Below are 18,583 nucleotides of genomic sequence, written 5' to 3' on the forward strand. Positions count from 1 at the left end.
TTTAAAGGCCATCTTTAATAAAGGTTTTAAAAGCCAGTATTTTGTCTTAGATCTGTGCTACTTTATTAGAAAATACATTTGGAACAAACAAAAAGAGCATAAAATACACATTTCTGCACTGCACTCTATGTGAATGATTTTTCTAAAGGCAGACAGGAAGGTTCAAAGAACTGATAATGGTGTCTCCAATTTCTAAACCACCACTTCAAAAATCAGCCTGTATTGCTAAGGATCAAAAAATACTATTATCTTAAAGTGATTTGGTGACCCATATAAAAGGACAAGTATACTCAAGCCTGACCTTTAGTAAACACATGAAGCATTAACCTCTACCCCTGGAATCCTTCCTGAAAATCTCAGCAGAGAAACCATGAAACCCAGGATTTGCAAACTTGTGAGGCAACTCAGAGAGTCTGGCACTCATAACCCCGCTGTACTTGCTCCATGGAGAACGAGAAAAGTTCAGGTTTCACTGCTGTCCCATAAAGTAATTTCTACAAGCACTTAGTACATTCATATCTTTTTTTCTCAAGAAATAAAGGGAATAGACTTAACAGCAACACCTTAGTGAGGTACTAAGATTATTCAAATTTTCTTGTATACTCACAGTATGATTTCCATATTGGAGGCTGGTATTCTTCAGCATCTAAAATAGAAGTAAAAAGGGGGAAAGAGATCAGTCAATCGGCCAGTGGGTCAAACTGTCAGCATGCATTTTTCTGCTGAGGGACCTCAGCTTGTCAGCAAAATTCACATTTCTTTCCCAAGAGAGATGCTAGCTCATTTACAGTACAGTTTCCTATGTAAAAGAAGAATATAAATTTCAACCACTTCTGGATCCAATGTGCTTTTTCCAAATTATTCAACCTTAACAGGAATTAATTTATTACCAATTTGCATACAGTTTCCTGACTCACCTGTATTTTTAAAGTAATTAACTAGATAACCCATCCCATGTTAATCCAGGCTGGGAGGCAGACAGGGGCAACTGGAGGGCACGGCAAGCGTACGGTCTCACACCGTGGGGAGGTTTCCAGCTCTCTGCAAGAAAGGCTGCTGCTTCAACCTCCATGAATCGCAGCAGAGGCCAAGCTTGAGCGGTACGAGTTAAATTTACAACCACCAGCCACAAAGGGAGAGGCACCGCTAATAGTTTGGCTCTAAACTGCCATATTGCCAAATACTTTCAAGAGTCATTTACAGGGAGTATGTCATGAACCTCTTAATACTGTGCAAGTTAATTAAGGTGTTTGGTATTTACTAAACTTCTACTTAAGTTATGCAAATGTAATTCAATTATAGTTGCCTAGCTCATGCTCCTTGTCTATTTATATACACACAGCCACTTTAAATATATCCCTGCAAAAGTTTGTTTACTAGGAATGTTAATCATTAACTACCATCTGCCACTTTTAACTCTATTGTTTTTAAAAAAGGATAAATCTAGCAATGATCACAGTTACTGCCTGGAATAAAACCCTGGGACAATTTGCAAGTATATTGATTGGCAAAACCACTCAATTCCAGCTTCAACCATATCTACTTCACAACTTTGGCAAAATTCAAAACGCTCCCAGACTGATAGAGTTATACCATGCTGTGGCAATCCAAGAGTAATTAGCTTGCAAGTTCATTATACAGAAGGATTATTTTAAATTATATGAAGCTATTCATGAGACCAGTGAAATTTATTCATGCAAGAGCTGAGTAATTTTTTCTCCTCTCACATTATAATGGTAATATATTACTCTTTTTTTTCCTATACATCTGTTGCTCCGCATATAGTTTACCCTAATACCATAATATTGTGTAATAAATTCCTCTGTCATACTTCTGCACTACTGCAAAAGAATTTCTGAGTTTGCTTGTTCACTTAATAGATTTTTCCAACAGGAGAAACATTGAGATAATGCAAATATCTGATTATCAATACTTGTGACTTCAGAAAAGGAAATAATAGTGGGAGAAATAATGAAAAACCAATGAGTATCAGTTGTTGCTTTAGTCTTCCAAATTAATTAGAAAGAGCACAGTAAGTTGAACAGTGAAAGCAGATCTACAAGTGGCCATAAAGTGCTTCATCAGCTTGAGACAGACTGATGGTGTGGAAACACTGCAGCCTAGGTGGAAAACAATCATCCAGGAGATAGTCATAAAACAAAACTCCTGATGATTACGTTAGATCTGTCACGGTTATGAATCTGTCAGCCCAGGAACGAGCGGACAGAACCATTCCTCAATAGCTAAATTAATTCTTAAGGGCAGCACAGTCGGAGGAAAACCACGGGTCACCGGCTCCACATTCACCCTAACAAGGCACCGCAACGTCCTCTGGGATCCCTCCAGCTGATAACACGTCCCTAAATCACAGGGCACAAAACTCCATATAGGTGATAGCATTAATACTGTTTATTGCCAAGCTATCATGCATGACACTTGATGGCATCCATTTGTAGGGAAATAAAGAACAATTAGTTTAAATACAACCTGGAGACAAGAGGTCATGCTTAAGGATCAGGGAGATGTTTAAGGGAGCCCAGATAGAGACCTCTTGCTCCCTTTGTGGAAGGAGGCCACTGGGCCCCTGTCCAGACACGGGCCACCTACAGCCGAAGACGCCACTCTACATGGCTGTCAGCGTGGATGTTAGCCTCGGGACAGCAATTAGCACGTCTGAGCAACCAGTGAAATACACTGACTCTCCTCCTTGTGTGATTCAGTCTCTGGACTCGCATCCTTGATGGTTAGATTAGACTGAACTTCAGCCCTTCTTAAATCAGGGGTCAAATGGGACAAATCCTACCTGAGCAGACCGGATTACCACTATTTGCCCTTTTTTGAGATTTCTGTTCTGCTTCTTTTTTTTATTAGTCCTTTTTTTTATTATAAGCTAGCTCTACTCATTAAACTGTGCTCCACTTTCCATCACTAGACTTAATACAGCAGGTTCACAGAAGTTGCCAGTAATAGTTTGGGTGGTCGACTCAGTTATGACAGTGACACCTCAACTCCCACAGCTTCTGCCTTCAGTTCTGCACATGGTAATAGTCTCAGCAAGGACCACAGACCTCAGTTTTGAGCCACTTAGCAAAAATCAATCAATCAATCAACCAATCAGATTTGGCACGAATGACAAATGCCCCATGGTGATCTCTCACTAAATGATACTCCTAATATGAACTTTGATCATAATGCCTATTACAACTGTGATTTGCAGCACGGTAGGAAGGGTTCACTGAGGTACTCTTAGGTGATAAGACAGGGTCTCTCCTATTGCTGTTTTCTTTTAGAGTTCACACTTTTGACAGTGCCTTCTTGTCTAAATTCAGGAACTGAGCCAGCTAAGGTTGAAAGCAGTTGTCATAGGAGAAACTCGGAGCACAAGGTATCGGTTCTGAAAAACTCCACAAAACGTCCCAGGGCCAGCCATGATATGCCTTTTTGAGTCTAGGCTGACTCACCGTAAAAGAATTACAGAATGTCCAGTTTAGGTTTTTTTATTATTTTGAGTCTTACCAATACTGTATCAGAAACAATCTCAGCAAAACCAGAAAACCTAAGGAGTACTAACTGGAAAGACCACAACTGGCAAAAAACCAAGAGACTTCCATGAACAATATTACAGGCAATACTGTTAACTAAAAGCTTTGAAACATACCAGTTGAGAAGGTTAATATTTATTAGACCTAAAAAAGTAACTAGAAGTTAGTTGTATGCTAAACAGAAAGGCAAAAGGAATAGTGAATGCTGACTCTTGGAGAATATTACAGCTACCAGAAAGTTTCTCACTGCATGCATAATTGACATGAAAAGATACCGGAGAAAATTGTCAAACCAAAGATGATACTGTGGAATTGGAAAGTGGAAGTAAGGAAAAGCAGGTTAGTTCTTCATTTTATTTGCTTTACTCTTCACAGAGCAGAGAGGATGAAAAGCATCTTAGGAATGAAATATTTTCATCAAGGTGATGGAGCACTGTAAAGCTGAATAAGTGTAAAAAGACTACAGTGAAGGGAGTACTGAAAAGTTGGCAGAGCTTTAACCAGCCAGATAAAAAGTAAAACTACGTAAGATTTTTTTTAAAGAAACATGAAGACAGAAAACAGTATTTCTGTAAATAATGGGTGCTAAATGGTTAACACATTACTCAGAGTCATTCTTAAGCAATTTCTGAGAAATGGACTTACATTAATTATATAGTAAGTGAAGTTATCCATGGAGCTCAAACCTTGTTCTTCACCATGCCTGGCTCTGTACCAAAGGTGACACATTTATGGATGCAGTTGTGAAAGACACTGGAATGACCAAATTGCTTTTTACTACTTCCTTGTACTTTGTGAAGATGATGATGTAACGCCAACGCTTGTGGGTTTGTGCTATCAGCACTGGGACTGACCCAGCTAAAGCAGGTCTAATAAGATACCAACTAAGCTAAAACTTTGATTCTTCTGACTACCAAGACTGGTAATGCACTGAAAAGAGGAAACTGTTTTACAGGAAAGATCACAAATTACTTCACACAAAGCAAATATTTTTTACTTATAAGTGGCATTTCTAATTACAAGGGGAACAGTAACAAATATCCATACTGTAGCTATATGCCATGTCCAGTTCTAGATATTCTAAAAAATATTAATGATTCCTATGGTAGTAAAGAGTTATGCAGACCAGCAGCAGGATAGCTACCAAAGGGGAACCATCATTCTTTGCTAATTTCTTCATAGCCACTATGAAAGAGGAGAAAAGATATTTTTTTTTTTGCCTTTGTCCTTACTAAAGGATTATAAAAAGATATTCTGTAGTTCTCCTTGGAAGAACTCCCTCAGCCTCGATTTTCTGCCACCATTGTCTACAGTTCTGACTTCCTTTCCAGTAACAACTAATTTTAAAACTATGACCTGCGTGTGCAAGAAAAGACACTTGTGTGTGAGGAAGAGCCAAGGTGGAAGCCACTGGCTTACTGGCAGCGTGCAGATAAATGATTCACCGGATGAACAAGTCTAGTTACTAATTTTTTCATCTTCTATTGTTATTTTCAGGACTAAGACTATAATTATTAGCATTTTAATGCCTTTTTTATATTTCCTTTAAAGAGATTTTTCACAGTTTTACCATACGCACTTTCATATTTATAGCTTTGTTTCCGACACATTAAATCAGCGTATATTATTAAATACATTTTTCTTAATTTTATATATGTAATTATAACTAACATATAACTTTGAGTAAAAGGCTATGTGAAAGATGAACAGTGTTTGTACTCTTTAGGCACATATATTTTTCTTATATTTTTCTTCATACAGCCAAAATTATATTATAGAATTGACTATAATAGGGATGGACATCACAGAATCACAGAATGGTTGAGATTGGAAGGCACCTCTGGAGGTCATCTGGTCCAACCCCTCTACTCAAGCAGGGCCACCTAGAGCCAGATGCCCCGGACCATGCCCAGGCAACTTTTGAATATCTATCTCCAAGGATGGAGACTCCACAACCTCCCTGGGCAACCTGTGCCAGTGCTCAGTCACCTTCACAGTGAAAAAGTGTCTCCTGCTGTTCAGACAAAGCCTCCCGTGTTTCTGTTTGTGCGCGTTACCTCTGGTCCTGCCACTGGGCACCACTGAAAAGAGCCTGGCTCCGTCCTCTTTGCACCCTCCCTTCAGGTATTTATATACATTGATGAGATCCCCCCTGAGCCTTCTCTTTTCTCCTAATGCAGCTCAGGACACCATCAGGCTTCTTCGAGGGAAGGGCACGTTGCTGGCTCATTTTCAACTCGGTGTCCAGCAGGACCCCCAGGCCCTTTTCAGCCAAGCTGCTTTCCAGCTGGGCAGTCCTCAGCATATATTGGTGGATGGAGATTAGAGTGAAACAGTAATAAGGGGGCTTCTTTGATAAGGTCAGTTCTTTTTCAACACGTAAAACATCACTACATTATTTAATTTCCACTCTGTGCTTAAAACTTATCAATTATAGACAGCTCATTTTCATCTTATCTGAACCCCTAATGGCTAATCCTGTGGATGGTGAAGGGCTATTTTCATTCATTTTGCCCTCTCACCAATTAATACATACGCATATACAACTAGCTCATATTGCAGTCATTTTGCAAACTATTTTAAATAGGCACTGTTTTCTTGTTTGATTGTCATTTGGCATATATCTTTGGGCGTTATGATTACTTCTATTACACAAAGTAACTGTCCTTGCAGGCACGTCTCACTACCCTTCGAGAAAGAACATCCTTATTTTTTAAGTTGCAAATAATCACACTGTCAAATGAGCACTTCTCTCTAACTCCTGAAAAGTCACTGTTCCTTTGAAGAGCAAAATTAATTCTCTTGCAGTTAATAATTAGCGATGTAGCTGTTGAAACATTTCAGCATGTCAAAAGCTCTGCTCAATGTTTCATTCAGAACGCACAGTTGCCGATGGAGGAGCCGGCAGTTGCCAGCTTTATCGGTGAACTTTCTCATCATCAGCACACAGACAGCTAAAATATAGAATGAGACTTCAGCTTTTGTTTTAATGAGACACTTCAACTCCCAGTGTAAGGCACAGAAACAGAAATGATCAAATTGTTTATTTGCAACGTAGTTTGTAATTGGTGTATTAATTCAGATGACGGGTGCTTCCCACTGTGCTATTCTCTTTTAAAAAGAATTCAACGATAGTGTGTAATTTAAAATGTCAAAAAATGCTCACAAAAGGGGTGGAGTTCTCTCTTGCACAGCAATTAGACTGAAACAGTAAGCTTTTAATAACCACAATATAAATTGACAGCTATTTTGTATCTTTTGCTTTTGCCTACCATAAACTTGCTATTAGAAGCCACTGCTGTAAAGGTAGCTCATTTAGTCCGTCCTACAAATCAGAGTCTTTCCAAATTGTGCTCTCTCCTGCTTTTGCTTCAGATTTCAAAACAGTATCTTTCCACTAATGGACAGGTGGTCAGACCATGGATAATTTTAATGCAAATGTCTGTTTTACTAAAATGCAGATGAAAGATCATGCAAATAGGTAAATTTAATAATTTAGAAGAGTTATCAAGTATCAAATAAAATACAACTGTGAAATAAGTAAATTATTAGGGACCTACTCCAACAGATCACAGGAGATTTGAATTATTTGAATCCACAGCTAAACTTGTAGACCAAAAGCTTAAGGAGCCATGTTCTGCAGTTGGTGAGGGGTGTTCGGCCAGCTATGACCATCCAACTGGAGCAATATCCCATTTCATCAAAAAAATCTGCCTTTATATTCTGCACAGATTTAAAAAGAAGTAAAAGCATTGAAAATACCATTCAAAATTTGGAAATGGAGAGAAGGAATAAGCAGGGTCCTCAATAGCAATCGGAGAAGTGTAAAAGGGAAGGGGGTATTTGTACAACTCTAGTTTTAGAAATCTCTTTAGGAAACTAGTCTTTCTTAGGGCTACTGCGTGAGGGCCAGGGAATAGAATTAAACAGGCTCTTCCAGAGAGCAAATCCAAGAAGCTGACTGGGGTCTAAGTAAGCTGATGCAAATATTCCCGATGTTCTAAATATTTCCTGGGAAATCTGTAAGATTTAAGAGTGCAGGGGGGTAATTCCATTGCCTAATCCTAGGCAGGTTGGTCCTTTTTAATGCTGAATCACACTAAATCTATTTCGCCTTGGATGGCATTTAGGAGCCTCCATGATTTAGGGTGCTTTGAAACATTTTATTCACAGAGCAACAATGAAGAATTTCCTCATGCAAGTTATTAAAGGTTTGTGTCTAAAAACTAGAAAGGTAGACAATAAAAAAAAATCACAAAGTATCTCCTTCATGCTTGACTGCCAAAAATCTGTTTAAGTTAATAGCTGCCATTAAATTTAATCTGGTCACTAAAAATTATGCCCCAATGCTTGTTACCATTCTCTATTTTAACACTAATGCCAGTGTAATTAAAATGTAACACGGTTATTTTCACATTTTCATGTTTTCAATCTATAAACAAGAGTTATCAAGACATTAAAATGGCACCATCAGGGATCTGCCTGACTAGGAGACTGACATTTCTTTGGTAGGAAGAAACACATGACATAAGTTAAATCACATCACATTAGCAGACCTCCTATCTTACACAGATATACTTTAGCTTCCAACTAATGACCAGTTAGTTCCTGGCTAAAAATCAAGACCAGATAATCAGTTGGCATATATGCGAATAGCTCCGCTGAAGTAATTTTATCACTCTGCAGAATGTGGCAATGCATTTCCAGTCATTTACTTATTGCATCCTAAACCCACCCACTCCAACCCTCCAGCCAATGATCCCTGGACTCAGCAGAGCAGTCCAGGCATTGTATGAAAAAGCATGTGACTGAAATAACCGCAATAATGCCAAAAACGGCATTAAAAGGGTCACCGTGAAGTGTGTCAATTAGAGCATTTATGTTGAAGTAGTGTCAGCACATTCCCCGTTCCAGAAATACTCTCATACGTTGACATGATGCCCATTTATCTGGCTTGTCAAAGGAGCCGGCACATTCCCTGAAAACTTATTAACCTTTAGCAAAATCTAAATCATTGCTTTTGGTAACTCTGTTATTTTTGACATGTGTCATTTTATCATCTCTCTAAGCAAAGGCGCAAGTGTTTGCTTGTGACTATTCAAGGGTATGAGGTGCTCCTAGTCCTGCAGCTGACTGTGGAGGCTGGTCAACGGCATTTCAGAGATCTTCCCCATCTAGCCCTGTATTTGTCCTTCTCCGGATAGAGAAATGTTAACTATTTTTGAAGGCCAAAAGCGAAGACTCAGAATCAAGTGGAAACCTAGTAACTCCTATCGCTCAGGAAAGCCATGTGGTTTAGAGAATTTACGTTGGTAACTTAGAAAAATCACAAAATTAGTTGTACTCAGCACAGGGGCTACTCATATACCAGGGACCTTAGTGGACTCTGGAGCTTAAACACAATTTCAAGGCTCAGACATCAGAGATGAGAACTGCTCTGCCATCCAGAGCATGCATAACGACCTGCAGGAGAATAAAAGCTTAGCGAATAATTAGACCTTTTTTGCCTTCCTTTACAGGTCGCGTAGTGTTGCTGCAGTATTTGCTTCTATACATTAAAGCATGAAAAACAGGAAAAACACCACCCACCTGCAAAGCATATTAATCATTCGCACAGCCCTCTGATAAAACTCTGAATAATGAGGGTTCCCAGGATAAGAGGTAATACTGTACCTGCGTACTTCCCTTGTTACAAAAACACAACATTTTTCTTTTAATTACAGCCTTTGGTGGATCTACACGTGTCACTTACATTCAAGGCCAATTGAATCATTATTTTATGCAAAGTTAGTTTCTAGATCTTCAGCTCAGCTTTTTAGAAGAATGGTTTTGAATAATCAGTGTCAGCTATTACTGAGGCACCCACCTTCTCTTCAATTATGTTGTACAAACGGACAAATACTTTACGGTCTTTTCTATTATATTGCCACCCACCATTTAACTACTTCCCCAGTTATGCTGTTCCTACAGTTCTTAATTTGGATCTAAATAATGCAGAAGTGTTTATCTTCTTAAAATTCCTTTCCATAATAATGTGTTTACGTTGACAAGATGTCTTAGAAAGGTCCATGTAACTACACTTTCCTCCCTGCAATCTTAGCAATGGAAGAGTTACTACCAATATTTATAATCGTTAGAAAACTATCGTGGACTATTTCCTCTCAGAAGAATATAGTTTATGTATTGTTTCCTTACTCAGAAGGAATTTTAATTGCCTTGTGGAAGTCCGTAATTCTTCCAGTAGGTTTTTACTACAGCCTGGCACTTTTATAGTTGATAATGAGTTCTTACAGTATCATATAGTTGCAAAATACCTTGTATGAAACACTATAAAATTTAAAATACACTTAGGTCTTCCACAAGTTTTAACAAACCAACAGGGCTGTGCAAAATATCCCGACACTTGGCTGACAATTTTGCTTTGTAACTTGCAACGTTGACTGCATTTTCCCTACAGGAACACTGTGGTTAATGGCATATCCTAAGAGGCAAAACCCCATGTCTCTCTAACATTTTCAGTGTCAAATTAAAAGAAATCCAAACCGGCGCTCATAGGACAGATGTTCGAGTGCCTCCAGTGGCAGTGAGTGGGAGGACAGAATTTAGCCATCTGTGATACAGAAAGGAAAATGGGACTGCAGCGTGGTCAATATCCCGATTTCCTACTTTGCAAATTTTAAAGATGTATATAACACGAGAATACTGTATTTAAGTGTCTCAGAACACATGAAGCTTCTTTATATGTGACAAGTAAATCAAATACAGTGAAAGTAGTAATTCCAGTGGAAAAATGGATTTTGCTTCTGTCTAAGCAGAGATAGGCTGGTTGTTTTTACATAAATAAATTACAAAGGAAGGAGAAAGCATAACTTTTCTCAGTAACTTTTCTGGAATTGTTTTTCACCCTTGTAGAAGTCACCAAGAAAATTTGTTTCTTACCCCACTATACCCCACTTATCTTGCAGATACACTCAGAAGACAGTCAAGCCAGTATTTAAAATCTCATCCATCAGATCTTTGATCATAAAATCAGTACAGTAAGAAAAAATATCCTCCTCCTTGGAGTTATTTTTAAAGATACACACAGGTACCACAATTTTGAACAAACTCTCTAACTCATCTCACTAAAACACTTTATGTAAGGTCGATCAATTATGAATAAGGTTATGGTTTTGGCACTATAACATTTATTTCACGGCACAGGAAAAGAAGCAATATTCATAAAAAACTTAGCAAATACATTTGCTTTAAGATTATAGCAGTTAAACACTAACCAATATTCAATACAATATTAGTAAAGCAAGTACACTTTCTACTGTGATTTCTACTCCGAATGGTAAAGTTTAGATGTCAGATATCTTCTTCTTTTTTTTTTTTTCCTGTGGGCCAAAGTCAACATCTGATCTTTACGACCCAGCACAGATTCCCCTTCAAACAGCAAATGAGTCAGAATTTCTTTAAATGCCGTGACATAATCACAGCCTTGACGATGAAACCCGGCTAAACGCACTGCAGAATTACAGGAGCCGTTTCGTCCCCGTGCCTGAGCTGACAGGACACATATGGAGGTACCAGTACACTGCCACGTCAATAGCTATGGACACAAAAAGGATCCTTTCCATCAATCACTTCCTAGTAATGAAACCAAGGACAGCTTTGTTCCTCTGATAACGTACCGGTCTTCATCTAACAAAACTAGGTTCACTTCAAGTTATTTTTTGACTCCAAAATCACGAACGTGTGTCTACACGCTCAGAGACTCAGAACTGACTAATGTTACTCCGGAGCACACAGAGGTGAGAACACAGCAAATTCAAGCCTTTCCTTTGGAAAGATCTGGCAAATCTCCAAAGCGATCTGATGCAATTTTTTTAAGCTAAGGGGAAGAGTTGGTGCTGAGCAAGGACTGCAAGTCTTTGTAGCAACCACCGCTCCGCAGTTCTGCTCCCATCTTGGGAGACAGGATAGCTGAGTTAAAAGATGAGCTAATGCTCTCATCTCCAGCCCCACCAGAGCTAGGATGGATATTTCATTTTGTAAAGACACCAATCCATGTGAAACTTTCTTGTTTTAAAAGATTTTCCTGCTTTTCCTCTGTTTGGCATATCATACAGAAAAGCCTATCAAAGCTTGTCAGCTCATCCTAGTAGCTGAATCTCCCAGAACAGAGATTTTCTTGAGAATACAGAGGTTGACGTTGCTGGTTGTCTGCAGGTTTATTGGCCACACCAAAGGTTTGTAACTAATGGCTGAGACAGCGTGCTGCCCTACAAGCCACCTCAAATGAAGCTGAGTTTTTGCCAAATTTTTGCTTCATTTCACCAACATTGTTTGATGCTCACAGAGAGATAGTGAGCAACTGTGTCAGCTTTGTGCATCAGGAACTATAAAAATACTCAGCAATTATAAAATATAATTTATTTTATACTTTTACTTCTTGTGCTTGTTATTTTCAAGGATAGTTAAAGGTAAACCAGGCTGAGAGAGTATATATGCTTGCTTATGACAGCAGAAAATAGACCTGAATATTAAAAAGAAACAAATCTCAAAAGGCAAGCACAGTGAGACTTAAATCCAATTTGTAAGATAAAAGCTAACCGGACCACTTACTATTGCCATCTGATAGCATTCAATATTGCTTGAAATTCATTAATATGCTAGGTAACATAAGTACAGTGCATGTATACAAAATTAATTCTATTAATTTCTGCATTAGAAAAATCTACTGAAAGAGGAGGAGAATAATTATAAGGCAGTCTTACCCATCTGTGGAAAAGGCATAGCAAAACCAATCTAAACCTCAGAAGAACAATTATCCCATGAGACTCCCACCTCCTGGGAGTGCCCATTATTGTGTTAGGAGAGCTTAAAACTGACAGCTATTCAGAAAGACCTCCAGAGCAATTTCAGCTTAGCTGTACTGCTTATCTTACCTCGTCATCTTTTTAGAATATCTACAAGCTTCCAGCTAACTTATCACTATTATATTTTATTTTTACAAGTGAGCAATAAATGCTTCCTTTACAGCATATACTTTGCCTAACGGACCAAATGTTGGAAAAATGCTTATGCATCTTAAATAAAAGGCTATTCAAATTTAAATGGTTTTATAGAGTAACAATATTTCATTTAGATCTGCCTACTAATTGCTGATTGCTTAGACAGATTAGGTGGAACTCCAAATGAGACAGAAGCAAAGCATTTTATTATCATTAAATATTCCCATTATGGCAGCATTTGGAACCCAAAATCAGGTTTGGTGTTATGTCCAACTGCTAACAAGTACAGTTTAAAAATAAAACACAGCAGTTGTTGACCTAAAAGTGTTTGTGATTATAGTGTGCGGCAAGCATCCAACAGATAAAAGGAAAAGGGATGGAAAAGAAAAAGGGTAACAGGAGGGCTATCCATGTCAGAGTCATAACTACCAGTCAGAGCATCCTCCCCTAACTATTAAGAGAATAGTTTCAGTTGAATGCAATGCAAAGATAGCTAGAAAACAGAAGAAGATGGTGTTAAATACACACAAAGATTTAAGAAGCATGGAGCATCACACTAGGGACAGCTTCAGCTGATTTATTATTACATTAGGAAGCTTTGCTTATAAATGCTAAGAAAAACGGTGGAGATTTAGTTCCTTCTGAGAGCATGAGAAAAAACAACCTCAATACCTTTATGTTACATTTTTATTGAAGTGACACATCACATAAATAATAAAATTATTCTGGATCAAGGTTTTGTAATAACTTATTTCTACTGAAGAGTGAATTATTCAAAAGCAAACTGAAGCTCACACTGAGCATATCCTTCCCTGCTTAAGGTGCACCAGCGAACAGCACTTGACTTCACTGTATGTTCAGAGACATGCCTATACCCTATTGCTCGGCAGTTTGATTTCAATGCACCATTTTATCTGATGCCAGCCAATTTACTTACACTGCTGCTGTGCAAAGTCTGGTCCAGAGTCTCCAAATGGTAAACATTTTCAATAGAGAAATGCTTCTTTTCTGAAACTAATTTATTGCCTAGAAGAACCCAATTTCTTCCCAGCTTCTCGCTTATTAGGGTCCAAAACTCCATCCCCACCAGAGTCAGGCGGCCAGATTTGAGAGCAGTCGCGTATATCTGATGAGGTCCATGAGGCACGCGATTGGTGCCATTAGACAGTGAAATGCAGGAGAACGCCAAGTTCTGCCACAGACAATTTACGATGACATAACCCTTGGCTAAAAGGAGCTGTGAAATGTGAGCTTCCATCTAACAACCCAGTGGTCGTGGGCAAAAGCACTAATGAAAAATCAACGAGAGGCAGTGCTTCGTGATCATTAGCTGCAAATCACACCTCCCCAAGAAATGCATTGCAGGCACTTTGAATATAGCAGGAGAGCCTTACACAAATGCTAATCTCAAAACACTCACTTGAAAATGCTCCAATGGTTTTATAACAATGGAAGAGATGACCGATTGGGTGCCAAAGGGGTTTGATGCCAGCTCCGAAGAAAGCCTTTGCAGCTTTTATGATTTCTCTTAAAACAGATTCAACTTTAAGTTGCCATGTCCTTCAAAGTACAGGTGTCCTTCTGCACCAGTTCCAACGGGGATTTCAGAGCTGTGCCCTGACTGCTGCTGCTGTACAAAAGGGTTAGCCTAGCAGGCATACTACATTTGCATATACTAGACCAGTGCACTACACTCCTGCACCACTTATTCTGCATCTAAATGACGATCTATATTGTCTTCTGAACAACAGGTGACAAATACACAGTTTACTTAAAAAGTGCTACAAAACAAGTTTTAGCTTTAAATTTATCAAAAAATGAATGTAAGTGGGAATAAAGTAGCATAACCAGTACTAAAGGCACACCTCCTAGGAGGTACAAAATGAATGCAGCCTACAGAGACCCCTGTGATATTCCAACTCAGGAAAAATTTGATATCAGAGATTGCCACATTGACTTATAAAACTACGCTTTCGATCACTTCAGGTTTCAGTGGATTTTTCATAAAAGAGTATATGGACTGATCAGCAAGTTTTCTTCCCTCTTTGCACTGACTTCCAAAATGAATTTTGTGGTTTTACTAATTTTTTATTCAGAGTTTCACAGGTCCGGCTAGACAAAAAACAAACCAGTGACATGTATCAGGAGGGAACACCCTGACATCTAGAAATGACAAAGGATGGGTTTGCAATTAAAGGACAGTACTGAAACTTCAGACACTGAGTTTAATTTCTAACTCTTCCAAATGCTCCTTGTCTTACTCTCCATCCTTCTAAGAGAGAGAAAAACAGCACAGTCTTTCTCCCAGCCTCTCTAGGCTTTCCTGGGGATGGAGCCACCTTGCCCCGAGCCTTGTGCAGCAGCAGAACTCCAGTTCAAATCTGGCCTGTAGACATCATCATAAAATGAGCCACAAATACTTCTGCTGCCTCAAATAACAGAGCATGTTTCAAAAACAAGCGGCTCTCTACACTGGCACAAAGCAGGGGCAAGGTGTAGAGAGAGGGAGACAGAAGTAAACAAATCCAATCTTCAGTGCAAAGTTCTGTGGAGTAAATATTTATAATCTGGCAAAAATAGCCCTGTTGAGAGCATCATTGAAGAGAGGTACGAGGAAGAAAACTGCTGTTGTATTATGAGGCAAAATGAATCTCAGGAGCTTTCCTTCAACATTTGCAAACGGAGATCTCCATAGCAGACAGTGGGAGAGAAATCCACTCTTGATTTCAGCTGCAACCCCTCCATGGCGGAGGAAGTAAGAAGCTGTAGAGTGCGGATGTGGAAGAAAATCAAGAGGGAGCTTGAGTGGCTGTGCTCACACCTGGCGGCACGTCCCAAAAAGTGATGGCTTCACATCTGCCCAAAGCACAGCAGGAGGCTGAGCAGGAGAGAGGGAAAGCGGGTAAGAAAAGAGCCTGCCTTGATTCCCTGCCCTCGCCGTGGCCCCTTTGTGAGAAGAGTCGCTGGTCTGTGCAGGCTGGCAGCCGCCGCAGCGGTGGCACGGCATGGAACAATCTGCTGGATCACACCTGCGTCTACCGGCTGCCCTCTAACCGAGTGCTTTAATGTGGTTTCTGCTTTCTCTCACTACTTGTTCCGGACAAAAAGAGCAGGTCAGTTCAGACAAACCTGCTGTTGAATGTTTATCTTGGCGGCTGTTTATTTCTTTATTTATTTTTAGTAGCGCGATGGGGCTCGGCGGTCACCGCTGCCTCTCGGGCTCATCCCGTAAGTGCTTCTGCAGGCTGGACTAGTCCCATCTCAGCACCTGCTTCTCAGGGCCTTCAGTTCTGACCGCTGAGGTGAGTATTTTCAGCCAGCATCTTCGCTACATCAAACGGTTATTATCACTCCGAGCACTCTTTTCATTAGCCAAACATTTCTCTACACTCTTTTAAGCTGAAACCACCACTTCTACTTAATGGAATAGCAATTAACTTGAAATACTTGGCTTTTTACTGCAACGCATCACTCTTTCACAGTCTGATATGCTAATAAAAATTGTATGCTAACATAATGTATAAAATATCATCTCTGATTTTAAACTAAACCAAAATTTATCATCTCCAACAGTGCAATACTGATCCACCCAATGAATATTAATGTATTAACTTAGGTAGCAGAGTCTTACGCCATCAGGGAACTAAATCAGTGTGGAGCAGACCATACAGTGCACCGGAGAAAGTCTCATTTTTTTCTGTTTCAGTATAATTTCCATCCTACTCAAACCTGAATGCAGCTCCAGATTGAAAAGTAAATTTGAAACAATAAGGTATTTTTTGCTATGCGGCAGCTCTCATACTCCATAAAATATTCCTTCAATCCCCCAGTAAACAAATTAATTGGCAATCTTGCAAACAAAAATCCCAAGTTCTTTTACTTCTTCTAAGGCATTATTAGCAATTATAGGATGCTGGCAGGACAAATTACGCTCTCGGTTATATCTCCGCAACCCACCTCTCTCCTGCTTATGCTCTTAATCCTTACCCAGCTCCACTGAAAATGCAAATCTTTACAATTATGACTGTAGGGATAATGGTACAACATCACTGCAGTAAAAATGCCCGTTTACCTCAACAGTGCTTAAACTCCAAGCCTTGCACTGGCATGGATAAACATAAATTAACTGCAATGTTTAAATGTTTAAGCTACTATTTAGCAACCACCACCCAAAACCAAGCCAGCAAACAGCACTGATAGACTCCATAGAGAGCTACACCCATCCATTTAATCTGAAAAAGGAAGCTGATGCAATGCAAGATGACATGAGAAAGTGATGATTGATTTAGTTCCTCATAAATAACAAAGTACTCCCTAACTCCACGAAGGAACGTAAGTGCAGGAAGTTACTGAAGTACTGAGACAAAAGTTACCAGCAAACAAAAAAGGAGAAATCCAAGTAAGGTGGGACAGACAGAATTATCCAGGAAAAAGACAAATCTCAAACAGCTGTACAGTTCACGTGTTTCTTCTGATTTCAAGTTGTGTACTTTTTTTTCCTGTTCAAATTGGACAAGGACATGTCTACCTTACCCACTTCTAAAAGTTATTGTTATATATCCAATTCCAGCTCTATTCATTATTCATTTACTGATTTGGAATTTCATCTTGCAAACAAGCTGTTATTGAAAATCTTTCGAGAAGTGTCTCTTGTGACCTTTGAGATGTCTTCTTAAAAGAAAAAGAATTCTAAAATACAATTGTGCAGCAGACCTTGCACACTGATGTCTCACTGAGGAAATTCAATTAAGGTCAAAGTCAACTGCTCTTTTGTTACTCTCTGGTACTAGAAACTAACCCAGGAATAAGTCATTTCAGCTTGAATAAGAAATACAATTAATGAAATAGCAGGCATCTGTGCTGCCATTAATGCACTACAAAACAAACAGATGCACCAAAGGTTTGACTTGAAAAAGCTTTCACAACGTGATTTATTTATCCATCCTATTGACACATTCTAGTTACTAATAAAATATACTAGAAAACACATTCACTTGAACTACATATGTGTAAGAGAAAGGTAAAAGTATCAAGACATAAAAGTCATAATAACAAAACAGTGGCAATGCCAAGGGAAGACTAAATGCCCGTCTCACCCAACACACCATTTCCAACAACGGCCAACAACACTGGCTTAGGGGAAGAGTTTGAGAGCAGGACGACCAAGCCGAAGAAGGTTCCTTCCCACACGACACCATCAGAGCTACATCGCACCCACTCACTCTGGAGTGCTTTGGACACAAACAATCCCATGGCATACATCAGTACCCACACGGAATAACCACAGGAAAAGTTTTATGTATGCATTGCTTTAAAATATAGAATGTAGCCAGCTGCCGTTATTTGGTCTCTGAAGTAAAAAATACACAAACTGTAGACAGGTTCACTTCCTATATTTCAATTTTATGACACTTTAACTGCACTGAATTCAAAAGCAGTAACACTGTAGTATAACTGTAAAAGTATTATGTTGAACCAGAGCAATTCTTCTGAACAACATGGCCATTTACACCAGTATCCTAATATAATACATATTTATAATAGACTGCCGGGTGAGATAAATTAGTCATACTGTAAATAGCCATCAGGGATGTGGAAAGCAATAGTTTCTCATGACCTGCTACATGTGTACAAAAGCAGGTGACTGAAATGATGTAAATATTAAGATGGTATCTTTAGCAGGCACTCCTCTGCCCTGGAGGGAACACCGTCCGTGCACTTCCAGCTTCCCTGTGCTTTAATGAACACCCAAGCTGCAGATATACATCCACTCCAAGAAGTAGTTCTGCTGGTTAAAAAGGCAACAGAGAAGGAGTATAAACACATTGCTCGGTCACTAGGGGTTAACATCAGGAAGGTCAAAGGCCAGCTACAGCTGAATTAGCCAGCTATGCAAAGGGAAACAAGAAGGGCTTCGGCAAGCAATGTCAGCAGCAAAAGGAAGTTCAGGGAGAATGTGGGTCACAGATGAATGGGGTAGGCAACCCACTGGCATGCAAAATGGAAAAGCTTGCTTCCAGACCTCTGCGTGTACCCCTACAG

The 18,583-nt window shown here is 39.3% G+C and overlaps 1 protein-coding gene across 1 annotated transcript in view; it reads right to left on the reverse strand.

Annotated features, from left to right (window-relative positions):
- The window catches only part of CHN2 (chimerin 2), a 163,527-nt gene that overhangs the window by 96,676 nt on the left and 48,268 nt on the right, over window positions 1-18,583 (reverse strand). Inside the window, exon 2 of the mRNA XM_054816406.1 lies at window positions 608-646. Within this exon, the coding sequence (XP_054672381.1) occupies window positions 608-646 (39 nt within the window). The remainder of the gene's footprint in view (window positions 1-607; window positions 647-18,583) is intronic.

The sequence above is a fragment of the Grus americana genome, chromosome 2 (assembly GCF_028858705.1).
Source record: "Grus americana isolate bGruAme1 chromosome 2, bGruAme1.mat, whole genome shotgun sequence".
Lineage (NCBI taxonomy): Eukaryota > Metazoa > Chordata > Aves > Gruiformes > Gruidae > Grus > Grus americana.